This window comes from Bos indicus, chromosome 25 (genome assembly GCF_029378745.1).
Source record: "Bos indicus isolate NIAB-ARS_2022 breed Sahiwal x Tharparkar chromosome 25, NIAB-ARS_B.indTharparkar_mat_pri_1.0, whole genome shotgun sequence".
NCBI lineage: Eukaryota > Metazoa > Chordata > Mammalia > Artiodactyla > Bovidae > Bos > Bos indicus.
The window spans coordinates 28,671,173-28,694,877 of record NC_091784.1 but is presented as its reverse complement, the minus strand read 5'-3'; the positions used below and the strand labels follow the sequence as shown (position 1 = coordinate 28,694,877).

Here is a 23,705-nt window from a genome sequence, read left to right as displayed (position 1 = left end):
GCTTGGTTTACACGGAAAATCAATATAACCCGTGACACCAGGTTAGCTCTGACCACGGAGGCCGCAGGCGCCCTCTCAAATAGCGGAAGGTGCCCCACCTTAGACACCTTCTCGAGTGGGTCTTAGAAGCCCAGGCAAATAAATGGTCACAGAGGATATCCACGCTCCAGATGGAGACTCAGCTGGAAATTGAGGGGAAGAATGACATGGGGAGACCAAGCTTTGGTGAGCAAGGCCCGTAACTTTATTTTCAACAGGGGCTTATATACCCTAAGTTACACATAGAGGATAATAGGGGATGCAAAGTCAGCAGTCTTTGATCCTTATCAAAAACCAGGGTTTCTTTCCTGCAAATTTATCCTATACAAATGGTTTAGGTGATTTACATCATCTTCTGGCCAGAAGGCCTACTAACATTTTATGACTCTTGACAAAGACTTATCAACAAAGACTTATTTTCTCTATGAGTAATTATTTTAAGGTTTGGCACCATCTTCCGAAGATAAAATTGCATTCCTATAGGGCGGATGTGTAATGGGTTTACAACAAAGGAAAGAATTTATTACCTTAAGGGTCTAAAGTTACTAACACCAAGGCCACTACTTATTTTTTCTACATACCAACTATATTAATTAATACACATTCAAGGATACAATTCAGGGGATGTGAAAACTTGGCAACAAGCATTGGCTCACCAATGAAATCTTTCACTAGTTTTATTCTGACAGTTTCTAACTCTCTGAGAGGCTCTAAGCCATTTGAATATCTTAAGCTTCCCGTGCCTCTCGAGGCTGGGAGACTGTAAACAATCGTATGCATAGCTGTAGGAGTCCGGGTAAACTTGTCAGGCGAGTTAGAGCGCCATCTGAGGGGTTTGAATTTAAACACTCCTAATTGCCCAGGAACTTTATTAATTGGAGCTGTAAGTTAACTCATTGACAGAGAGAGCAAGATGGTGGTGGGGGACAGCCCCCAGTGAAGTCAGAGGTGAGAGCACAAAGCAATAAAGTAGGCAGACTCTGGTTTTTGTGGGGTAGATGCTCGAGAATATCCGGGGGGACTCCTGAGGCTCGATCCCGCCTTTGCGTATGCCAAGCCTCCTTCCTCATGACCTTTGTCACGAGTGGAATGTCTCTCGCCGGCTCCCAGCAGAAGTCCGACATTTTTATAACTAGTTTTGGTATAATCATTTTTGATATTCTGGGTACCTCTTACCTGTTTCTTAATGTGTTTAAGGCACTTAATAACATTTGAAATTTTAGGTCTGAGACTTTAATTAAATGTTTAGATGTATTTAAATCTGATCAGTGTTTACAAGAGTAAGGATATCTCATTTTAGAAATTCTTAAGTATTTATTATTTGCACATCTATGAATAAATTAGAGGAATGTCAGCTACTTAAGGAATGTCATTTGGTTTCTTAAATTAATAAATTGAAAATTAATCAAAATCCAAATGAGTATTTTTCTCCCAGCCCTTAAGCCCTTTGGACATAAGAGAATCTATCAACACAATAATCCTTTTTACTCTGAGATTCTGAGAAAGAGAGTCATACAAATTTTGGTATTGAGCAGCAATTCATTTTATTAAGTTTAATACATTTATCAAATGTTTTCAGAGTGCTATAAAACACTGTTCCAGGCACTGTTTTTATCCACTGGATTAGGAGTAAGATGATCCATGTTCTAGTGACATTCCAGTCTGAGAAACTCTGAATAATTATCGCTTATTATCATGTCTAAGCTTCAGTATCTTTTTTCATAAAAGAAAGGCAACATCACTTGGTTGGAGGGACCAAATGAATTAACATATGTAAAAGGGTAATATCTTGCCCTCCTAGACAGAAATAAGTCATAACGTTACATTTCTGAGTGAGTAAACCACTCCTATGACTCCCTAGAATTTCCATGTAATAAATACTTTTAGGATTCACTTAAATTAGAACATGTTGAAGATAACAAAGGACATGAGAATGAATTCACACCAGAATGACATTGTTTACTGTATGGTTAATATAAGCATAATCATTTATGACCCTAAGCATAGGCAATAGATTCTAATTTTATGAAGAATTGGTGAAAATCCATGGCTGACTGCTCTCCTTCAGTTCTGACTCCTCTTTTCTGAAATTGTCCAAATTGTGCTTATCTTCTTCTGAAAATCCTGTACTGCTCTCCTTTCCCTGTGTGAGGTACACTGCCTTCTGTTGAAGCCTTTAGCACTCTTTGTGGATTATTCAGGTTTTTTTTTTCTTGATTGCATACTTTGATCAAAGGCTTCACCAACTATAATCAATCATTACTTCTTTTAACCTATACCTCTGCTGTCTGAGACTTCATCTTGCCTCACTCTCTCTTCCTGAAACCTGAGAGCTCTATACTCTGCCTCTTTAGGGCAAATAAATCTTACATATTACTCCCTTTGGTGAAGAGACATTTTCAGAACTTATCTGTCTTGAAAATTGATCTCCATTACAAAGGTATTTAAACATGATATTACTGGAAATCCTCCCTCACTCCAGTATCTCCGGGTTTTATTAACTATTTCATCCACTGGTGTGTGGGACAAAAATGTACTTGAAAAGTTTAACTTCCACAATGAAATGAAATCATTTCATTACTTTCTTGTTTTTTAGAGTTTTAATTTTTTTTTTTAATTTACATCATTCCAGCTTTGACTTAAGGCCTATGATATCTAGTCCTTCACAGGAATAAAGAAATGGGGAAGTCTTTAGCTAGGAGATATGTTAGAAGAAAGGTGAGAAAGCAAGGGGACTGGGGAAGGAAAAAAAAAGAAAGCAAGGGGACTGGGTTCCAACTTGGTCTCATGGCTTCTTCAGCCAAGACTGAGAAGACCAAGAGAAAAACAGAAAGCCCAGAAAAAAGCAGCTCACTAGATGTAGCTATTCATGGTTTATGACGGTTTATATTTACAATGCTTTGTAACATCAAACTGCGATTTCTGTCAAACAAGGCAGTGATCATAAAATTTAACCACCTTAAATTCCTTTTGGAAAAAGGTGGTACATAAATATACTTCAATAAATAAAGTGAATTATTAAACAAACTAGTAACACTTACTTGCATGTGTGCTCAATCATCTCTGACTCTTTGCAACCCTATGAAATGTAGCCCACCAGGCTCCTCTCTCCATGGAATTCTCCAGGCAAGAATACTGGAGTGGGTTTCCTTCTCCAGAGGATCTTCCCAACCCAGGGATCAAACCCACAGCTCTTGTATTGGCAGGTGGATTCTTTTCCACTGAGCCACCTGGGAAGGCCCTACGCTTCCTTAGTTGTTTATATAAACCAATAAGGCTCTTTCCTGGTTCTTTGCCTCAGCGTGGCACCACTGCTTACCCTCTGGTACAGCCCCTACTTCTGACTTCCACAGTGATGCAGACAGGTGAAGGGATTCTTACAAAGTCCCTGTCAGTATAAAATAAAACCTCCTCTCTATCTGAACCTGCAAATGTAACAGAAATAACAATTTTGATTCAAAAATATACATTTGCCATAGGGAAATTTAAAACTACAGTAACAGGATAAAAAAGTAGATTTCTCTGAATCACTTTTCAAAGGTCACCAATATGACCCTTAGTCTCCTCCAAGACTCATCTTAGAGATCCCAGGACCTGTTTGATGAAAATAATGCAAGGATTCCTAAAAAACAATATTATTATTGCCATATCCTACCACATGGCTTCTCAAATGATGGTACAGGAGACATAGATGGTATACCAATGAATATTTTCAACTTCAAAATTATATATTTATTTTGATGGAAATTAGAATATAATTAGCATACAAAACTCACAATCTCCATAAATAATATTTCCTAGGACAAGGCTAAAAACCCTGAGTCCTATTAAAGAAAAATATTAAATAAACATTAAGTATGATAAAATTGGTAAAGGATATACACAAATGACTTAAGTTTGAAAAATATTGCTCTTTTCTGTTTATTTCAAGTTAATGTGACTGGTTATACTACACAATAGCCTCAATTAATTAATGTTTATATAATTTAAAAACTGTATGCTATAAAAATCAAAGGGAATAACGATAGGTCATTGCCTACAGGATTTCTGGTCATTAAAAAAAGTTTAGAATATGACTCCTAATATAATCTTGTTTATAAAATAAATTATTTTCACTACGTATAACTTCTCCTGGGAATATGCTAAATTTAAGGTCTAAATTTATTTGGTTTCTATGCATTAAAAGTTTTTTATAAGCTTTCTCCCCATTATGAATAATCTGATATTGAACAGGATGAAAAGGTCTAGCCCAAATTTTCCTGTATTTATATATTCATATGATTTCCTTACCACCCCCATTACCCCCATCAGGACAAAGCTAAAAATTCTGAGTTATGTGCTGTGGAGTAAGGGAAGGACTGTGGCTTAAGGTTTTCTCACATTTATTATACTCACACAATTTCTCCCGAGTGTGGATTTTCCTATGTTGATTAAGGTGTGCACTCTGGCTGAAGGCTTTTTCACATTCATTACATTTATAAGGTTTCTCTCCTGTGTGAGTTCTCTCATGCTGATTAAGATGTGTCCTCTGGCTGAAGGCTTTCCCACAAAAACTACATTCATAAGGTTTTTCTCCAGTGTGAAGTCTATGATGTTCAGTAAGGGATGTGATCCGGCTAAAGGCTTTACCACACTGATTACATTTATAGGGCTTCTCTCCAGTATGAATTCTCAGATGCTGAGTAAAGGATGAATGTTGACGGAAGGCTTTCCCACATTCATTGCATATAAAAGGTTTTTCTCCCGTGTGAATTCTCTGATGTTGAATAAGGTGTATTCTCTGGCTGAATCTTTTCCCACATTCATCACACTTATAGGGTTTCTCTCCTGTGAGGACCATCTGAGGTTGAGTAAGAGATGAGTTCTGGCTGAAGGCCTTCCTGCATTCACTGTGTTTCCCTTCAGTATGAATATGACTGGTAAGAAGAAGATGTTGATTGAAGATTTTTCCACACTCATTATATTCATAAGGATTCTCTCTTACATAGTTTCCCTGATAGTAAATCAGATCTGAATTACGTTTGATGCTATTTCCTTGTGTGTCAGAATTAAGGGGTATTTTCATTGAAGGAATTCTCTGTTGCATAAGAAGGTTTGAGTTCAGATTATAGTTTTCCCCAAATCTACTACATTCAAGGCCTCTCTCCTGTGTGATCTTTTTGTGGGTAAAAGATACTTGTCCTAAGTATCTCTGCTGGTTTTCTTGGTTGAATTCTAACTGGTAATCAAACTCCCAGAGTCCACCTAAGATGGAGTACCAGAAACTGTCTCCTGTTAGTCTCTCCATTATCATGTCATGGGTTTGATTTTCATCAGACATATTATGGTTTGATTTTTTAATTTCTGGTCTATTCTCCCCATCTAAAAGAAATTCAGAACATATAAACACTTCAGTATTTTCTGTTTGAAAAAGAAATTGTTGCACAGTATATCACCAAATGAAACTGACAGCCGTGCAGACAATGAAAATGTGGCACTGAAAATTTTGAAATAAAGCCATGTAACAAGGGGAAAGACTATAAGAGGATGACAAGAAGCAGTGAGCAGGGAGAAATTTTAAAATATGAGTGGTAATCATAAAAAGAAGAGATCCATCAGGAATATACATAATTGGGAGAAAATGGAAAGGAGAATAAGAAATATCAGAACAAAGTCTGTGCTCAGAGGTGGGAGACAGAAAAGACTGCTTAGAGAACACAGGGCCAAGTCCAGAACCTTCTCAATCTTACCTGTGGATTATTCTATTGCAGTGCCCACTATCTGTTTATTTCAAAAGTATTTCTTCCTATTTTAAACTTTTGTTTAAAATGATAAAACTAATACTAAATTTTTGGCTGTGCTGGGTCTTCATTGCTGCATGTGGGCTTTTTTAGCTGTGGCAAGTATTGTATTAGTTGCTGAGTTGTGTCCAACTCCTTTCAACCCCACAAACTGTAGCCCAAGCAGCAAGTGGAGGTTACTCTAATTTCCTTGTCTTTAATCCTACTCCCATTTTTTTAGAACCTTGCCCCATCTTTTCTATTTTCTACTTACACTCTCCCTGACCCCTTCCATTCAGCACTTTAAACAAGCTGGAATCACTCCTGCTTAGAATGATCCTGTTTTGACACTGCCTTCTAGTCTAGCTACCTGGTTCATCTGGTAAATAATCTGCCTGCAATGTGGGAGACCTGGGTTCAATCCCTGGGGTGGGAAGATCGCCTGGAGAAGGGAATGGCTACCCACTCCAGTATTCAGGCTTGGCGAATTTCATGGACTGTATAGTCCATGGGGTCGCAAAGAGTTGGATACAACTGAGCCACTTTCACTTTCACTTTCTTTCTAGTCTAGCAGTCACCCTCTTTTTTTGCTTCACCTTCTCATTTGAGCTTCTTGTAAGAAGTACCGTATATGTACTGGCTATACTGTTTTTTAGTTTTTGGCTGTACCAGCAGCATGTGGGACCCTAGTTCCCTGACCAGGGATCAAACCCACACCCTCTGGAGTGGAAGTGTGGAATCTTAACCACTGGACTGTTAGGCAAGTCCAACTACTAGCTCTACTTTTTTTTTTTTTAATCTCCTGTTTACTCAGCAATGTATAAACTGACTGTTTTGCTAATTACTCCCCTGTCACTTCTCTCATTAATATCATTCCTAACCTTTTCATTGCTAGATCCATCAGACATTTTACATGTCTCACCTTAGCTAGGAAGAGAATTTCTAGATATTAAATAGACATCAGCTAATGTAGAAGACAATGAGACAAGCAATACCCCAGAGGGCAAATCAGAATGAGGCTGCACAAGCCAGATCATTCTATCTCAGTTCCTCCATCAACAGAAACATTTTACCACATCCTTATAAGAGAAACAATTGATTGTGTCTCACAGGAAAATGCAAAAATGTAAGCAGTCTCCTTGGAGGGCACTGCTAGGCTGCCTGCCCTGACAAGGAGGATACAAAGAAACCACTTATTCAACCTCATCTGTGGACCAAAAGCCTTGACCACACAGGTACAGTTGATAATGAAGTCTAGAAATTTCTTTTCTATTCTGGCCATGCTGCACACCTTGCAGGATCTTAAATTCCAAACCAGGGACTGAACCTGGGCCCTGTCAGTGAAAGCACTGAGTCCTAACCACTGAACTGCCAGGGAATTACCTGGAAATTTTCTTGAGTGTAGTAATTATTTTCTCGAGTTGGGAGTCTTTGGGCAGGGACATAATGGGAGACAGTATGGCTCCTTCACATGGCAGCATATGTACCTGCGGGAAAGAACAGCTCAGGTTTCTGTGTGGGCACCTACACTGGCAATTTGCCTGAAAAGGGAGTTTTTCATTTTCCTTCTTTAGTTTCCTATTCTCCAGGTTCCAGGATAGGAAGGTTTGTGAAAATAATGTTACTCATCATTGTCAGGAAAAGTGCTCAGGGGTTCTTGACAAAGTGTTTTAATTATCAGCCTCTAAACAGGGTTTAGAGCACTGGGGTGCACCACCTGTCAGGCTAAAATTTTAGGTCCAATGAGGCTGAAAAAGGAGTAAGTTTTCCTACCTAAGATAACCAAGAGCACTATAAGCAAGAAAGACAACTGAGTCAGAGTCAGCTTCACAAAGCTCAAGTTTGAATGACAGAAAACCAAGCCCAAATGATGAAACAAGGTGTCTGAGCAAAGAATCAAGATGGGGTACATTAACCTGGCTTAATGACTCAGTATCTGGCACGTAGCCATCAGTCCACTGTTTCCTAATATTACCAGGCAGTATGCCCACAAGAAGGAGCTAAGATTTTGGGGTTTTGGTTTTTTTTTTTTTTGGTCAAGAAGTCTCATTTAGTAGCATGGTTTAAAGGAGTAGAGAATCAATAGGTCCAGGATTTGAAATACTTGATTAAAATGACAGTATGACATTCATAAACAAAAATATAATCTAAACTCTGGGAAAAGAATGTACATGAAATACTGAGGCTAGAAATGTAGAAATGGAAAAATGACATAGAGAAGCTACTTAAAAGCACAGTACTGAAGAATGAACACCAAGTCCATAAGAAAGACATGCCTTTAGAAGAATAAAGAGCAAGAGAAGGTATTTAAAAGAGCAGGTAGGATAGCTATGACAGATTCATGTTGATGAATGGCAGAAACACAATGTTGTATTAAATTACCCTTGCTTTATTAAAGCAATTACCCTTGCTTTACCCTTGCTAATTTATTAAAAATAAATTAATTAAAAAAAAGGACAGGTTGGGAGACAGGAGAGAGGCTACAAGAGGCAAGAATGGTGTGAAAGCCAAGGTGCGAGACAATTTTCAAGAGTGAAGTCAACATAGTCAAATGCAACATGATCATAGAACATGATAATGGTGGTTTGTTTTAGCCACTGGACTTGACTGGAAGGAAGTTAGTGGTAATCTCCAAGAAAACAATTTTAGTAACATAAGTATGACAGGGATCCTATCACAAAGGTGAACAAGAGACTGAGAACCAAGGCTACGGATTTTAGACAACTTTAACATGTTTGATAATAAAAATAAAAAAAATAATGAAAAATAGGTAAAAATGTTAGAGGGTTTTGGTATGGAAAAGAAAAAGATTTAAAGAATCCTGAAATGATGTATAAACAAAAAAATAAAAAGTGCTTTGTGGAGATTTGCAATATCAAGGTATTTATGAACAAACTAAAACTTTCAAAATAATTTTTGTGTTGTGCAAATTTTTAAAATAGTAAGTATATATATATATATAAAAATCTGTTTAATCAGGAAAAAAATAGTCATTTCTACTTTGGAAAAATGTCAAATATGAACTGAAGTTTTTAAAAGGCCTCTGCTGTGGCTGCTGTTTAGTTGCTAAGTCATGTCCAACTCTTTTGGACCCCATGGACTGTAGCCCGCCAGGGTCCTCTGTCCATGAGACTTCCCAGGCAAGAATACTGGAGTGGGTTTCCATTTCCTTCTCCAGGGGATCATCCCAACCCAAGGACCAAACCCATTAAAAATGCCTTGATATCCTTTAAATCCCAGAGGGAGATGTTCAGAGCACACTCCATTAAGTATTTCAAAAGTGACTATTTTCCTTCACTGAGTCACAAATACTCAGATGCTCTCTTCTCACCTGGATGAGTGTCTGGTGGGCTGACTCTTCCCATCATCCACTGCTCCTCCTGCTCCAACTGAGTGATCACCTCTGGCTTATACAGTTGATGCCCTGTTCAAGAGGAAAATGTGTATCTTAGAATTTTACACAGGGAACGAACATCTCAGAACTCATTTCCAAACTTTTTTTATCTTTAGGGTCTTTGGATTTGGAAAGGGGAGGCTTCTGAGGCAGCAAAATAAAGCTACCCATCTCAAAGTCAACACATTTCACCAGAGGACAAAGCAGGAAACAGAGGTCTCTTGTCTCCACAAATGATTGCCTTTCTTCCATCCTGGCCTCATGCTTTCTAACTGTGGTGCTGAAGAAGACTCTTGAGAATCTCTTGGACTGCAAGGAGATCAAACCAGTCAATCCTAAAGGAAATCAACCCAGAATATTCACTGGAAGGACTGCTACTGCTGAAGCTGAAGCTCCAATACTATAGGAACCTGATGAGAAGAGCTGATTCACTGGAAAAGACCCTGATGTTGGGAAAGACTGAAAAGAAAGGGAGAAGGGGGCGACAGAGGATGAGATGGTTAGACAGCATCAACGACTCAATGGACATGAATTTGAGAAAACTCTGGGAGATAGTAAAGGACAGGGGAGCCTGGCATGCCAAAGTCCATGGGGTCCCAAAGAATCAGACATGACTTACAGAGATGCCCTCCTTACCCAGTGCAACCAGATTCCTATAGTTTTCCAGCATCACATCTCGGTAGAGGTTCTTCTGAGCAGGGTACAGCTGGTCCCACTCTTCTCTGGTGAAGTCCACAGCCACGTCCTGGAATGTCAGTGATTCCTGAAACATCAAGTATATCCCTGCTCAGCCAGAAACCTTTTTGTTTTTCCTTTACAGGGGCCCTTAAGGGAAGAGTCAAAGGTGGTGCAGTAGACAAAGGATCCCTGATTCCTTCTAGTGGTAAAATACTGAGCTGCTCTGCTTCCCCAGCTGATACAGGGAGGCAGTCTGTCGTGTTCTGCTCTGTTGGTCAAATCCTTAAGTGCTATGCCTTGTTCCCTTTAATGAAAAATGGCACTTAGACCCCAAGATCTGGGCACTAGCTGCATCCAGTGCTACTGGAGTACCATTTCATCTAGGCCCTCTCAGGGGTCGTATCTAGGAGAGAGGGGAATATATACGATGATGTACGTATACACACACAACTCTACTCCATATCCAACCCAGTATTTACTGATATTTATTAAAACCCATAGGTCAAGAGAGTGACTGGTTAAGAAAAAACAAAACACCATGGGTCTATACTGATATCTCTAAATCTAATCCAACATAGCAGGGTTCATTCTATCCTCTCTTCTCATATCTGTAATTCCCTTCTCTGACCATGAGACTCCTGGCTTGTCTTACCCAGGTAGCTCAGCAGTAAAGAATCTGCCTGTAATGCAGGAGATGTGGGTTCGATCCCTGGGTAGGGAAGATCCCCTGGAGGAGGGCAAAGCATTTCACTCCATTATTCTTGCCTGGGAAATCCTATGGACAGTGAAGCCTGGTGGGCTGAAGTCCATGGGGTCATAAAAGAGTTGGATACAACTGAGCGACTAAACATCAAATTGCCAACATCCACTGGATCGTAGAAAAAGCAAGAGAATTCCAGAAAAACATCTGGAATTCATCATCACACAACTCCATATCCAACCCTGTAAACACACACAACTCTATATACAACCCTGTGTTTAGTGATATGTATTAAAACCCATGGGTCAAGAGATCAACTGGTTAGAAAAAAAACAAACATGGGTCCATACTGATACCTCTAAATCTAATCCAACATAGCAAGGTTCATTCTATCCTCTCTTCTCATATCTGTAATTCCCTTCTCTGACCCATATCTCTCTTATCTTATAATTCCCTTCAAGAGAATTCCAGAAAAAAACATCTACTTTTGCTTCATTGACTATGCAAAAGCCTTTGACTCTGTGGATCACAATAAACTGTGGAAAATTCTTCAAGAGATGGGAATACCAGACCACCTTACTTGCCCCCTGAGAAATCTGTATGCAAGTCAAGAAGCAACAGTGAGAACTGGACATGGAACAATGGACTGGTTCCAAATTGGGAAAGGAGTATGTCAAGGCTGTGTATGGTCACCCTGTTTATTCAACTTATATGCAGAGCACATCATGTGAAATGCCAGGCTGGACGAACCACAAGCTGGAATCAAGACTGCTGGGAAAATATCAATAATCTCAGATATGCAGATGACACCACCATAATGGCAGAAAGCGAACAGAACTAAAGAGCCTCTTGAAAGTGAAAGAGGAGAGTGAAAAAGCTGGCTTAAAACTTAACATTTAAAAAACTAAGATCATGGCATCCAGTCTCATCATTTGATGGCAAATAGATGGGGAAATAATGGAGACAGTGAGAGACTTTATTTTCTTGGGCTCCAAAATCACTGCAGATGGTGACTGCAGCCATGAAATTAAAAGATGCTTGCTCCTTGGAAGAAAAGCTATGACAAGACACATTACTTTGCTGACAAAGGTCCATCTAGTCAAAGTGAAAAGCGAAAGTCACTCAGTCATGTCCGACTCTTTGCAACCCCATGAACTATACAGTCCATGGAATTCTCCAGACAAGAATACTGGAGTGAGTGGCCATTCCCTTCAGCAGATCTTCCCAACGCAGGAGTTGAACTGGGGTTTCCTGCATTGCAGGCAGATTCTTTACCAACTGAGCTATCAGGGAAGGCCCCATCTAGTCAAAGCTATGGTTTTTCCAACAGTCATGTATGGATGTGAGAGCTGGACCATAAAGAAAGCTGAGCGCTGAAGAACTGATGCTTTTGAACTGTGGTGTTGGAGAAGACTCTTGAGAGTCCCTTGGACTGCAAGGAGATCCAACCAGTCAATCCTAAAGAAAATCAGTCCTGAATATTCATTGGAAGGACTGATGTTGAAGCTGAAACTCCAATACTTTGGCCACCTGATGCGAAGAACTGACTCATTGGAAAAGACCCTGATGCTGGGAGGGATTGAAGGTGGGAGGAGAAGGGATGACAGAGGATGAGACAGTTGGATGGCATCACTGACTTGATGGACATGAATTTGAGCAAGCTCTGACAGTTGGTGATGGACAGGGAAGTCTGGCGTGCTGCAGTCCATGGGGTCGCAAAGAGTCAGATACAATTGAACTGAACTGAGTGAGTAAACAATAACAACAAAATTATGGACAATGTGTTTACTTATTTGCTCAATCCTAGATTTTAAAGAAAGTGGTTTTGGTATTGCTAACACATGTGCTGTGCTTAGTTGCTCAGTCGTGTCAACTCTTTGCAACCCCAAGGACTGTAGCCCAGCAGGCTACTCTGTTCATGGGGATTCTCCAGGCAAGAATACTGGAGTGGTTTGCCTTGCCCTCCTCCAGGGGATCTTTCCAACCCAGAGACTGAATCCAGGTCTCCAGCATTGCAGGCAGATTCTTCACAGTCTGAGCCACCAGGGAAGCCCAAGAATATTGGAGTGGAAGCCTATCCTTTCTCCAGGGGATTTTCCTGACCCAAGAACTGAACTGGCATCTCCTGCATTGCTGGCGGATTCTTCACCAGCGGAGCTACCAGGGAACATGTCTCTGCACAGAACAAGCCTACAAATGAGAGTTCAGTATTGAGAATTATTTTGCTTTTAGTCTGAGGACACAGAGTACAAGAAATGATTTCGTTTCAAAAGTTAACTCCTTTTCAGTGTGGTTATATCAGTAATTTGAAATACAGTTTGGCTCACTTATTTCTGTTTATTTTCAATTTTAAGCCCTCCTTGCATACTGTACACCTCCATTCCCTCTTTGTCACCCATTTTCCACCTAAGTCCTACAAGTAACCAACCTCATTAGATGCAAGTTTATCCTTTCAATTTCTCTTTTCCCTCAAACAAGCATTTGATACATTTATATATTTTTGTTTCCTCTTCTTTCTTGTACAAAGTAGCATATTATAGGTAATCTTTTGCTTCTGATTTTTTTCACTGAACACTTTATACTGGAAATCCCTCCACATCAGTTCATAATTTCTTCCTCCTTTTTTTTTTACAGCTTGTGTGGTATTGTGTGACTATCCCACAACTTATGTAACTAGTCTACTAACAGACATTTTAGCTATTTTCTACTCTCTTGTTACTATAAATCATGCTGCAATGAATTATCTTGAAAGTATACTATTTTGCTATGTATATTAGTCTAACTCTAGAATATGTATGTATGGCATATGTATGTATGCCTGGCAAAAGATGTCTGGCAAAAGAGTATATGAATCTGCAATTTTGATACATATTGTCAAGCTGACTTCTGTAGGGGTGGTATCAATTGTGTCATTATCTATTGCTGTATAACAAATCACCTCCATATTTAGTAGCTCAAAACCAGTAACAATCATTTATTTTATTCTCAGAATCTGTAACATGGGCAGGATTCAGCAGGAGTAGCTCATCTTTGTTCCATTTTGTTTCAGCTAGGAGGCCCAACTTTGGGCTGTAAGATTCACTTTTTAAGAGGCTCATTCATGTGGCTGGCAAGTTGGTGCTGGCTGAAAGTTGGGAGCTCAGTCAGGTGCCTTTGGTCCTCTCCATACAAGCCTGTCCACAGGCTACCTGGGCTTCCTCATGGCATGGTAGCTGGATGCCAAATGCAAAATTCCCAAGAGAACCACCTTTCTTCATCCAGCCTCAAGAGTCACGTGGCTTCAGTTCCACCACAGTCACAAGCCAGATCCAAGGGGAAGGAACACAATCACACCTCTCCTGATAAGAGTAGTTAAATCAGTATAAGAGGAACCTATGGAATGGGAGAAATTGTGCCATTTTCAGAAAATACAACCTGCTACTGTTTACCCTCTGAAGGTTAATATTCACATTCCTTCCTTATGCAAATTTTACTCATCTTCCTCAAGACCCCTACGTGTGATGTATCAATTTGAAGTCTGGGATCTTATCATCTACACCAGGTCCACAGGCAGATGAGGCTCTTGGAACATAGTTCCTCAGGTATGGTTCCTTGAAAGCTTTCTATTTTTCTTTCTGTGAGCTGAAGAAATAGGTATTTGGCCCCACCCTTTATCCTTCACAAACTCAAAGTGGTGGGAAACTCATAGAAATAACTGCCACACACACTCCCATTCAAGTAAACAGCAATTCACAGCAATTCTATAATGTAGCTGAGCTGGGCACGTGTTGAGAGGTATGAATGAGAAACAGTTTTATTTTCAAACTCAGTAATTTCTGGCTCCTTTATATACATATTTTTGATGTTTTAAAAAAATTGAAATACTGTTGATGTACAATATTATTTAAGTTACAGGTGTTCAACATAGTGATTCATGAATTTTAAAGGTTATACTCCATTTATAGTTATTATAAAATATTGGCTATATTCCCTGTGTTGTAGATTCTTGTAGCTTATTTTATACATAATAGTTTGTACCTCTTAATCTCCTACTTCTTGCATTGCCCCTTCCCCATTCTCTCTCCCCAGTGGTTCTCACTAGTTTGGTCTCTATATATGCAAGTCAGCTTCTTTTCTGTTTTATTCACTAATTTGTTGTATTTTTCAGATTTCACATAAAAGTGATATCATACAGTATTTGTCTTTCTCTGACTTATGTCACTTAGCATAATGCCCTTCAAGTTCATCCATGTTGCTGCAAATAGCAAAATTTCATTCTTTTTTATGACTTAGGAGTAATTTCATTGTATACATACACCACATCCTTATCCATTCATCTCTTCACGGACACTGAGGTTGCTTCCATGTCTTGGCAATTGTAAATAATGCCTCTTTGAACACTGGGGTTCATGTATCTTTCTGAATTTGTGTTTTAGTTTTTTGGGGGGTATATACCCAAGAGTAGAACTGCTGGGTCATGTGACAGTTCTATTCTTAGTTTTTTGAGAAACCTCCATACTGTTTACCATAGTGGCTGCACCAATTTACATCGCCACTAACAGTGTATGAAGGTTCTCTTTCCTCTACATCCTCGCCAAAATTTGTTATTTCTGTTCTTTCTGATGACAGCCATTCTGACAGGTGTGAGGAGACAGCACACTGTGGTTTTGATTTGCATTTCCCTGATGATTAGCGAGGTTGAGCATTTTTTCTTGTCTGCTTCCTTTATATGTAACAGTTCTTTATCTAGTTTATCTTTTCCTCTCACATTTTACTTTAACCACCCAGAAGCTGACACCTGGCACTTTTAGTCTTCTACCTGAAAATCTCCTTAAATATATCATTGAGTCCATTAAGTATAGTTCCTATTTTTCTTGTTACTGAAGGTGACAATGTTGACCAAAATTCCTTCTTCAAGTGTCCCTTTTCTTCAGCTCATGACAAGATTTTCCTTATTATCCTTTAAGTCCTGTGAAAGGTCCTTTAGGGCCCCACTAACTCTCCTGGAGGTCCTTTATGATTCCAAAAATAATCTTCTCCTTTCTGTCTTCTGCCCTTTGCTCAGCTCTCTCTCTCTCTCTCTCTCTCTCTCTCTCCTGTCCCTCTCTCTTTCTCATTAGTCTTTTCTTTTACGGATTCTGGATTCTCAGTTGTAAGTTATAAAGGAATTCCCAAATTATTTTCTTGTGTAACTTTTGTGGCTTAGTTTTTCATATTTAAATATTTGATCAGTTTGAAGACTGTTCTGATGTAAAGTATGAGGTATGGATTCAACTTTACCTTTTTCCACATGGCTCCACAGAAATATCATTGATTATTGAATAAACCATCTTTCCACCACTGGGTTGAGATATGGTTTATCATATGCAAAATTCCTATCTGTTCAACAAATATTTATTCAGTGCTTCCTATGGGTCACCTATAGGGCTTGAGATATACTAGTGAACGAGAGACTAAAATTCTCTTCCTTTATGAAACTTCAGCAGGGGAAAGTAGACAATAAATGATGACTGGGTAAATTATAGAGTATGCTATTAAACAACACTTGTTCTTTAGAAGAAAAGCGATGACAAATCTAGACACCATACTAAAAAGCAAAGACATCACTTCACTGACTAAGCTGCACAGAGTCAAAGCTATGGTTTTTCCAATAGTCATGTACAGATGTGAGAGTTGGACCATAAAGGATGTCAAATGCTGAAGAATTGATGTCTTCTAACTGTGGTGCTTGAGAAGACTTTCCTGAGAGTCCCTTGGACAGCAAGGAGATCAAATCAGTCAATCCTAAAAGAAATCAGTCCTGAATATTCACTGGAAGGACTGATGTTGTGGCTGGCTTAATTTGTGGCGTTAATTTGCCACATTAATTTGTGGCAGCAGAGGTCCTCAGGTATATTAATAATTCCATTACCTCCAAGGGGTCAGTGACATGGGCATCATCCATTGTTTGAAGACTGAATGGCAAGTGTTTAAATTCTAGTGAGCTGTTTAAGGGAAGGGTGATTTAAAGAATCCGCCTGCCAATACAAAAAATGCAGGAGATGTGGGTTTGCTCTCTGGGTTGGGAAGATCCCCTGGAGTAGGAAATGGCAACCCACTCCAGTATTCTTGCCTGGAAAATTCCATGGACAGAGGAGCGTGGTGGGCTACAGTCCATGGGGTCACAAAGAGTCAGACACAACTGAGCACGCACACATGGACTATTAAAAGATAGTCTACGGCTTCTTGTGTTACCTTTACAACATTCAGGACAGACATGAATCTACAAGCTGATAAAAATGCTGAAGGAGAGAAGAGCTATAAAGAGGTATGGAAGGTGAGTGGGAAACACCACATACAGATATGTCACATCTGTCACAAGAATCTCAAGGGCTCTGGACTTGGGGAGCTTAGTTCTTCTGAGAATTGAAAAATAAAAGTACCTACATTCTGCGAACCACCATGTCATTTCAGAGGAGAGGAAAACAACTTACCTGGGGCTTCTCTGGTGGCTCCGTGGTAAAGAACCAGCCTGCCAATGCTGAAGACATGGGTTTGATTCCTGATCTGGGAAGATCCCACATGCCTTGGAGCAACTAAGTCTGTGCACCGCAACTATTGAGCCTGTGCTCTAGAGCCTGGGAGCTGCAACTACGGAGCCCATGTTCCCTAGAGCCCATGCTCTGTGACAAGAGAAGCCATTGCAATGAGCAGCCTGCACACTGCAACTAGAGAGTAGGTCCCACTTGCCACAACTGGAGAAGAACCTCCACAGGAACAAAGACCTAACACACCCAAAAAAAAAACAAAAAATAAAGTTATTAAAAAAACAAACAAAACTGAACTTACCTGAGACATGACTGTCTGTGATCCAACATTCATTTCCTTCTCTGTGTTTCCTTCTTGAGAAAGTACAGCATCCTGAGAGGGCATTCCTGAGAAAAGAAGAGAAGAATCTTGTCAAGGAATGATATTAAAGCTTCACCTAAATTTTGCGCCTTTTGTCTTCTATCAGGATGGCAGATGGTTTAGACAGAAGCCCTCTAAGACATAAGTCTAAAGTCTGGGTGACGTAACTCTGACACTCTTGTTCCTCTATTACACTGAGGAATTTAAAGTATGGCTGTCTCTCCTCTGTGGTACAACTCCACTTGTTGCGACATATGGGAAGCTCGGGGTGCTCATTGGTTTTTAGCACTAGCTACTCATTTGGGGGGATTTTAAAAAGATGCCAGTGCTCAGCCCCTCTTCCCTGAGATTTGGATTTAACAATCTCAGGTGAACCTGGGCAACAGCATTTTTAAATTCTGAAGTCTCCAAATGATTCCAAATGGCAGATGAGAACCACTGAGATGATGTGATCCAGAGAATTTATGTTGAGGAGTTATTCTTACTCTTTAAGAGCATAAACTCACCCCTAAACTCAAAGTCCAGGCATCTCCTCTACTCTCTTTAAGATGATCCTTCTATTCCACTCCTAGGCATATTCCATGAGGAAACAAATATTGAAAAAGACATGTACATGTACAATGAACATGTACCCCAATGTTCATTGCAGCACTGTTTACAATAGCTAGAACATGTCCATTGACAGATGAATGGATAAAGAAGTATATGTGGTGCATATACAAATGGCATATTACTCAGCCATAAAAAGAAATGCATTTGAGTCAGTTCTAATGAGGTGGATGAACCTAGAGCCTATTATACAGAGTGAAGTAAGTCAGAAACAGAAAGATAAATATCATATACTAACACATATATATGGAATCTAGAAAGATGGTACTGATGAATTTATTTGCAAGGCAGCAGTGGAGAAACAGACATAGAGAATAGACTTATGGACATGGGGAGAGGGAAGGAGAGGGTGAGATGTATGGAGAGAGTACCATGGAAACTTACATTACCATATGTAAAATAGATAGGCAGTGGGAACTTGCTGTAAGTCTCAGGGAACTCAAACATTGGCTCTGTATCACCTAGAGGGGTGGGATGGGGAGGGAGATGGGAGGGAGGTCCAAGAGGGAAGGGACATACGTACATCTATGGCTGATTCATGTTGATGTCTGACAGAAAACAACAAAATTCTGTAAAGCAATTATTCTTCAATTAAAAAATAAATTAATTTTAAAAAATGATTAAAAACAAAAAAAAAAAGATGATCCTTCTACGCCTTCCCTACTGGCTTATTTGTAAAGAATCCCCCTGTTAATGCAAGAGACACAGGTTCAATCCTCGATCCAGGAAGATCCCACATGCTGTGGGGCAGCTAAGCCTATGCACCACAATTACTGAGCCTGTGCTCTAGAGCCCATGAACTGCAACTACTGAGCCCACATGCTGCAACTACTGAAGCCTGTGCACTGTAGAGCCTCTGCTCTGCAACAACAGAAGCCACCACAATGAGAAGCCCACACACCACAACTAGAGAGTAGCCCCTGCTCGCTGCAACTAGAGAAAGCCTGCGCACAGCAAAGGAAGACCCAGCACAGCCAAAAATAAATAAATAAATAAAAATAAACATTAAAAGTTATTAAAAAGATGACCCTTCCAATACAGAAAGGAGATTTCACGCTTTTCATTTCTCAGAATGTTCACCTTCCTTTTTGAGTACCTGGATTCAGTCCTCCACAAGGATGACTACACCTCTTGGCAGTCCTTCAGTTGTAATGTCACCAAAGCCTTATTCTCTTCGGGCACGACAGTCAGGAGACATACCAGTTCTAACAGCTTCAGCAGCCCTGTCAGTCCCCGAAGGCTGATTTTCCAGTGCCTTAAAGGCAGCAGCCAGTCGCAGGTATTAAAGGTGCCTGATCTCATGAGAGGGTCAGGAGCCAGTGGATATCCATGACAGTGATTTCTGCTTCCCAGGGCAGCCACTCTCAGGATCTTGCCTTGTTCATGTAGAGTTGAGATGTGGAGGTTCCTGAAGTTGGCTATTACACTGCTCTTGTTTTTTTTCACTACAGGCATCAATCCTACATGTACATACGTCACTGTGATATTTGAATCTGCCTCCCGGCAGAGATCTTGAGAGATACAATTTCAGGCTGAGCACCTGTAATGAGATGCATCAGAGTCAGCAGAAGGACTCCAGCAGTGTTGGTCCCCTAGAGACCTATGGAGTCTAAAAAGAGACATACACACTGTTCATTGATAAAGACAGAGCACCACAGGAGGTGGAATTCATTAAAACAATCAAAAAAGCAGTTTTAGAATTTCTCAACGAGCAGAGAGATACAGAGGCAGCAACTACAACAAATTTAGCCTTAGTCCTCTCCCACCCTCTTCTTGGAACAGAAAACATGTGGTCCTTTCCCACAGAAAGACTTTCAAATAGAGTGGCTTTCTCCCCAGAAAGAAGAAAAAAACAGGCATTTCACCAGTACCAATAACAGAATGAAATGTATTGATCTGTTAATAATCATGAGAATACATTTGTTCTCTGTTCACAAAAGTTGACCTGAAAAACTCCTCTCAAAAACTACTGATAGAAACAAAGAATAAAACCATTTCTGAGAAGTAATAGGAAGAAAGAAAGGAAACTATGGTTCCAATGGAACGGCCCTGTTAGAGAAAGAAGCCATTCAAGCCAAGACATGCCAGGAATCTAACATTTTACAACCAGTTTTCACTAATAGGAAGATCTTTCAAAAATAATTTAAAAGCACTTTAAGATCAGGTCCTTATTTTATCAAGCAAAAACTCTAAAAAGGTCCCATGGTCTGAAGAGCCAGGTTGAATTTACAAGAATGTCTTGGGGTTTCAAACCCAATCACCTGAAAACCATATATTCACAACAACAAAAACTGCACTAACCATGTTAGGAAGACAGGTTTCTCCTCCTATGAACCCAAGGGAATGAGGAATATTTCAAGTATATTATACATTATACACAAACATAGCTAGTTTGAGAGTACTTTTTATGGCATCTGATGGGAATGCTGCTGCTGCTGCTGCTCAGTCGCTTCAGTCCGACTCTGCGACCCCATAGACGGCAGCCCACCAGGCTCCCCCGTCCCTGGGATTCTCCAGGCAAGAATACTGGAGTGGGTTGCCATTTCCTTCTCCAATCCATGAAAGTGAAAAGTGAAAGTGAAGTCACTCAGTCGTGTCCGACTCTTAGTGACCTCATGGACTGCAGCCTACCAGGCTCCTCCGTCCATGGGATTTTCCAGGCAAGAGTACTGGAGTGGAGTACTGGATTTTCCAAGAGTACTGCATTTACCAGGCAAGAGTACATTGCCTTCTCTTCTGATGGGAATAGGGTTCCATAAAACACACTTTTGGAAATGCTGATCTTAGAGATCTTTCCTTTTATTAACTTCATAACAAACTACCTTACTCTACTTTTATAATAGCACAATATTACACTGTACAGATCTACCACAATACGTTTAACCACACTCACAGTTAGCATTTAAGTGGTATCCCTTTCTCAAACCACAAACAATATTGTAATGAACATCTTTGTACACACATCCCTGTACACCTGTGCAAGTATTTCAGCAGGACAGATCTTAGAATAGAATTTCTGAGCCACAGAGTGAACTCACTTAACATTTTACTAGGTGTAGTCATACTGCCACTCAAAACACTTCCTAAATTGTACAACCAGGGCCCTGCCCCTCTGCATTTGCCTTGACACTTTGTTAGCACCAATATTGATATATTTTCCCACTCTAAATGGTGAAAAGTATCTTTGTCTTCATTTGCATTCTATAATTACTTATGAGGTTAAGCACTTTTTTTGTTTATTGGTTTCCTGTAATTTGCTGTAATTCGTCTATAAATTGCCTGTGCATATCCTTTGTCCACTTTTTTTTTTAAGTTAAGATTTTCACCTTTATTATTATTATTTATTTGTCTGTGCTGGGTCTTAGTTGTGGCATGTGGGATCTAATTCCCTGATCAGGGGTTGAACTAGGGCCCCCTGCATTGGGAGAGCAGACTCAGCCACTGGATCACCAGAGAAGTCCCACACTTTTTTTTTTTCAACAAGTCTCTTTACATATTTCAGTACTTTCTCTAACACATGTTGCAAGTATTTTATGTCTCTAATTTTAAGCCCTTTGCTCTTTTCAAATATAGCAAATATTTTTCAAAATACTTGGCACATGGGCTTTTCTGATATAATTTTGATATAATTTAATTAATGCATTTTCCCCAGAGGGTTTTGAGTCCTGTCCTGGCAGTTTGGTATGCCTACAACATAAAGTGCAAGGACGGAAGGCAAAGCAGTATGCAATATTAAGGTCATAAAGGGCTTTGTTGTTGTTCAGTCGCTCAGTCATGACCAACTCTGCAACCCCATGGACTGTAGCATGCCAGGTTTCCCTGTCCTTCACCAATTCTCGGAGTTTGCTCAAACTCAAGTCCATCAAATTGGGGATGCCATCTAACCATTCTGTCCTCTATAGTCTTCTTCTCCTCCTGCCTTCAATCTTTCCCAGTATCAGGGTATTTTCCAATGAGTTGGCTCTTTGCATCAGTTCAGTTCAGTTCAGTCACTCAGTCGTGTCCGCCTCTTCGCGACCCCATGAATCGCAGCACACCAGGCCTCCCTGTCCATCACCAACTCCCGGAGTTCACTCAGACTCCTGTCCATCGAGTCAGTGATGCCATCCAGCCATCTCATCCTCTGTCGTCCCCTTCTCCTCCTGCCCCCAATCCCTCCCAGCATCACAGTCTTTTCCAATGAGTCAACTCTTCGCATGAGGTGGCCAAAGTACTGGAGCTTCAGCTTCAGCATCATTCCCTCCAAAGAAATCCCAGGGCTGATCTCGTTCCGAGTGGCCAAAATATTGGAGCTTCAGCTTCAGCATCAGTCCTTCCAATGAATATTCAGGGTTGATTTCCTTTAGGATTGACTAGTTTGATCTCCTTGCAGTCCAAGGGACTCTCAAGAGTCTTCAACATCACAGTTCAAAAGCATCAAATCTTCAGTGCTCAGCTTTGTTTATAGTCCACCTCTCACGTTCATACATGACTACTGGAAAACTACAGCTTTGACTACACCGACCTTTGTTGGCAAAGTAATGTCTCTGCTCTTTAACATGCTATATAGGTTTGTCATAGTTTTTCTTCCAAGGAGCAAGCAAAATCACTGCAGATGGTGACTGCGGCCATGAATTTAAAATATGCTTGCCCCTTGGAAGAAAAGGGCTTTGAGGTCACTGCTAAGAAACTAAAACATTATCCTGATGGCATCAGGGAAGTATACAAAAGTTTTCAGCAACAGAGTGACTTTCAATATTCTCCATTTAATAAGAGCACCTACTAAGTGCCATGATCAATTCTGTCTCTTGGAAAATGGTAATTTTTGTACCTTTAATATTTCCCACAATTCAAAGTAAGTAAAAGAAACAAAGTTCATTAAATCAAAAGACACAATTACGGGGATCTGCTCTGCCACATATTAAAACATTTTATATTAAAAGAAAATGGTATCAGTGCAGAAACTGTGAGAGCAGTGTAACAGGCTAGAAACAGATGTGAGTATACAAACGTCTGTAGAATAGATAAGTGTCATTTCAATTCAGTGGGAAAGAGATGACGGCAAGATGACCGGGGAAAAGGCATTTTTCTATCTTACAGGTTATCACAAATTTAATATCCAATAGGTTAAAATGTAAAAAAAAAATTTTTTTTAATCCTTTAAAAGTATTAGACGAAAATAAAGGTGAATCTTTTAATACTCTTGAAATGGGAAAAATTTTCCAAAAATGATACCCACCCACGCCTATACAAAAATAAATTGCAGAAAATATTAGAGGAAAATAGGTTTGTAATCTTGGGAATGGGAAGGCCTTCCCATGAAAGGGGAACAGGGGGTCCGAGAAGCCGGAGGGCGCCGCCTGGGGGGCTCGGAGTCGAGGGCTCCCCGCCCCGTGACCCCCGCCCGCCCTGCCCCCTCGCCAGCCACCCGCCCGCTGGCGCCGCACTCACCCGCCTGCACAGACAAAGGGCGCCCCGGGTGGCTCCGCCCCCTGACGCCGCAGCCGCCGCCGCCCGTCCCGACCGAGGCGGGAGAAGGTGATGAGGGCCCTGATGCCTGAGCCAATGACGCCCAGTGACGGGGCCCCTGGGGCTGGACCAGCCGCCGGGGCCAGCCAGGCTCTGACGAAAGCCTCCCAGCAATGGCGGCCGCGCCGCGCTGGCTCCGGCTCGGCGATAC

At 40.4% G+C, this 23,705-nt stretch overlaps 1 protein-coding gene across 2 annotated transcripts; it reads right to left on the bottom strand.

The window, feature by feature from the left end:
- Nucleotides 1-3,930: 3,930 nt before the first annotated feature.
- ZNF713 (zinc finger protein 713) lies at nt 3,931-23,635 on the bottom strand. Of its 2 annotated transcripts, XM_019988304.2 has the most exons (6): nt 23,477-23,633; nt 19,143-19,586; nt 17,378-17,463; nt 9,829-9,955; nt 9,130-9,222; nt 3,931-5,400 (listed from the first exon to the last, which is right to left on the bottom strand). In XM_019988304.2, exons 3-6 carry the CDS (start codon nt 17,459-17,461, stop codon nt 4,358-4,360), a joined length of 1,347 nt encoding a protein of 448 aa, XP_019843863.1. In that variant the 5' UTR covers nt 17,462-17,463; nt 19,143-19,586; nt 23,477-23,633; the 3' UTR covers nt 3,931-4,357. The 2 variants fall into 2 exon arrangements, with proteins under 2 accessions (XP_019843863.1, XP_070636067.1); XM_070779966.1 differs by lacking the exon at nt 19,143-19,586 and having other exon boundaries at nt 23,477-23,635.
- Nucleotides 23,636-23,705: the final 70 nt, after the last annotated feature.

Bases quoted from the DNA above. Each gene is read 5' to 3' on its own strand.
- ZNF713 (XM_070779966.1), bottom strand. From the start codon at position 17,461: ATGCCCTCTCAGGATGCTGTACTTTCTCAAGAAGGAAACACAGAGAAG. The intron at 9,956-17,377 runs GTAAGTTCAGTT...TTGATGTTTCAG, and splicing joins CACAGACAGTCATGTCTCAG to GAATCACTGACATTCCAGGA. The intron at 5,401-9,129 runs GTGAGAAGAGAG...AATTTCTTTTAG, and splicing joins CCCACCAGACACTCATCCAG to ATGGGGAGAATAGACCAGAA.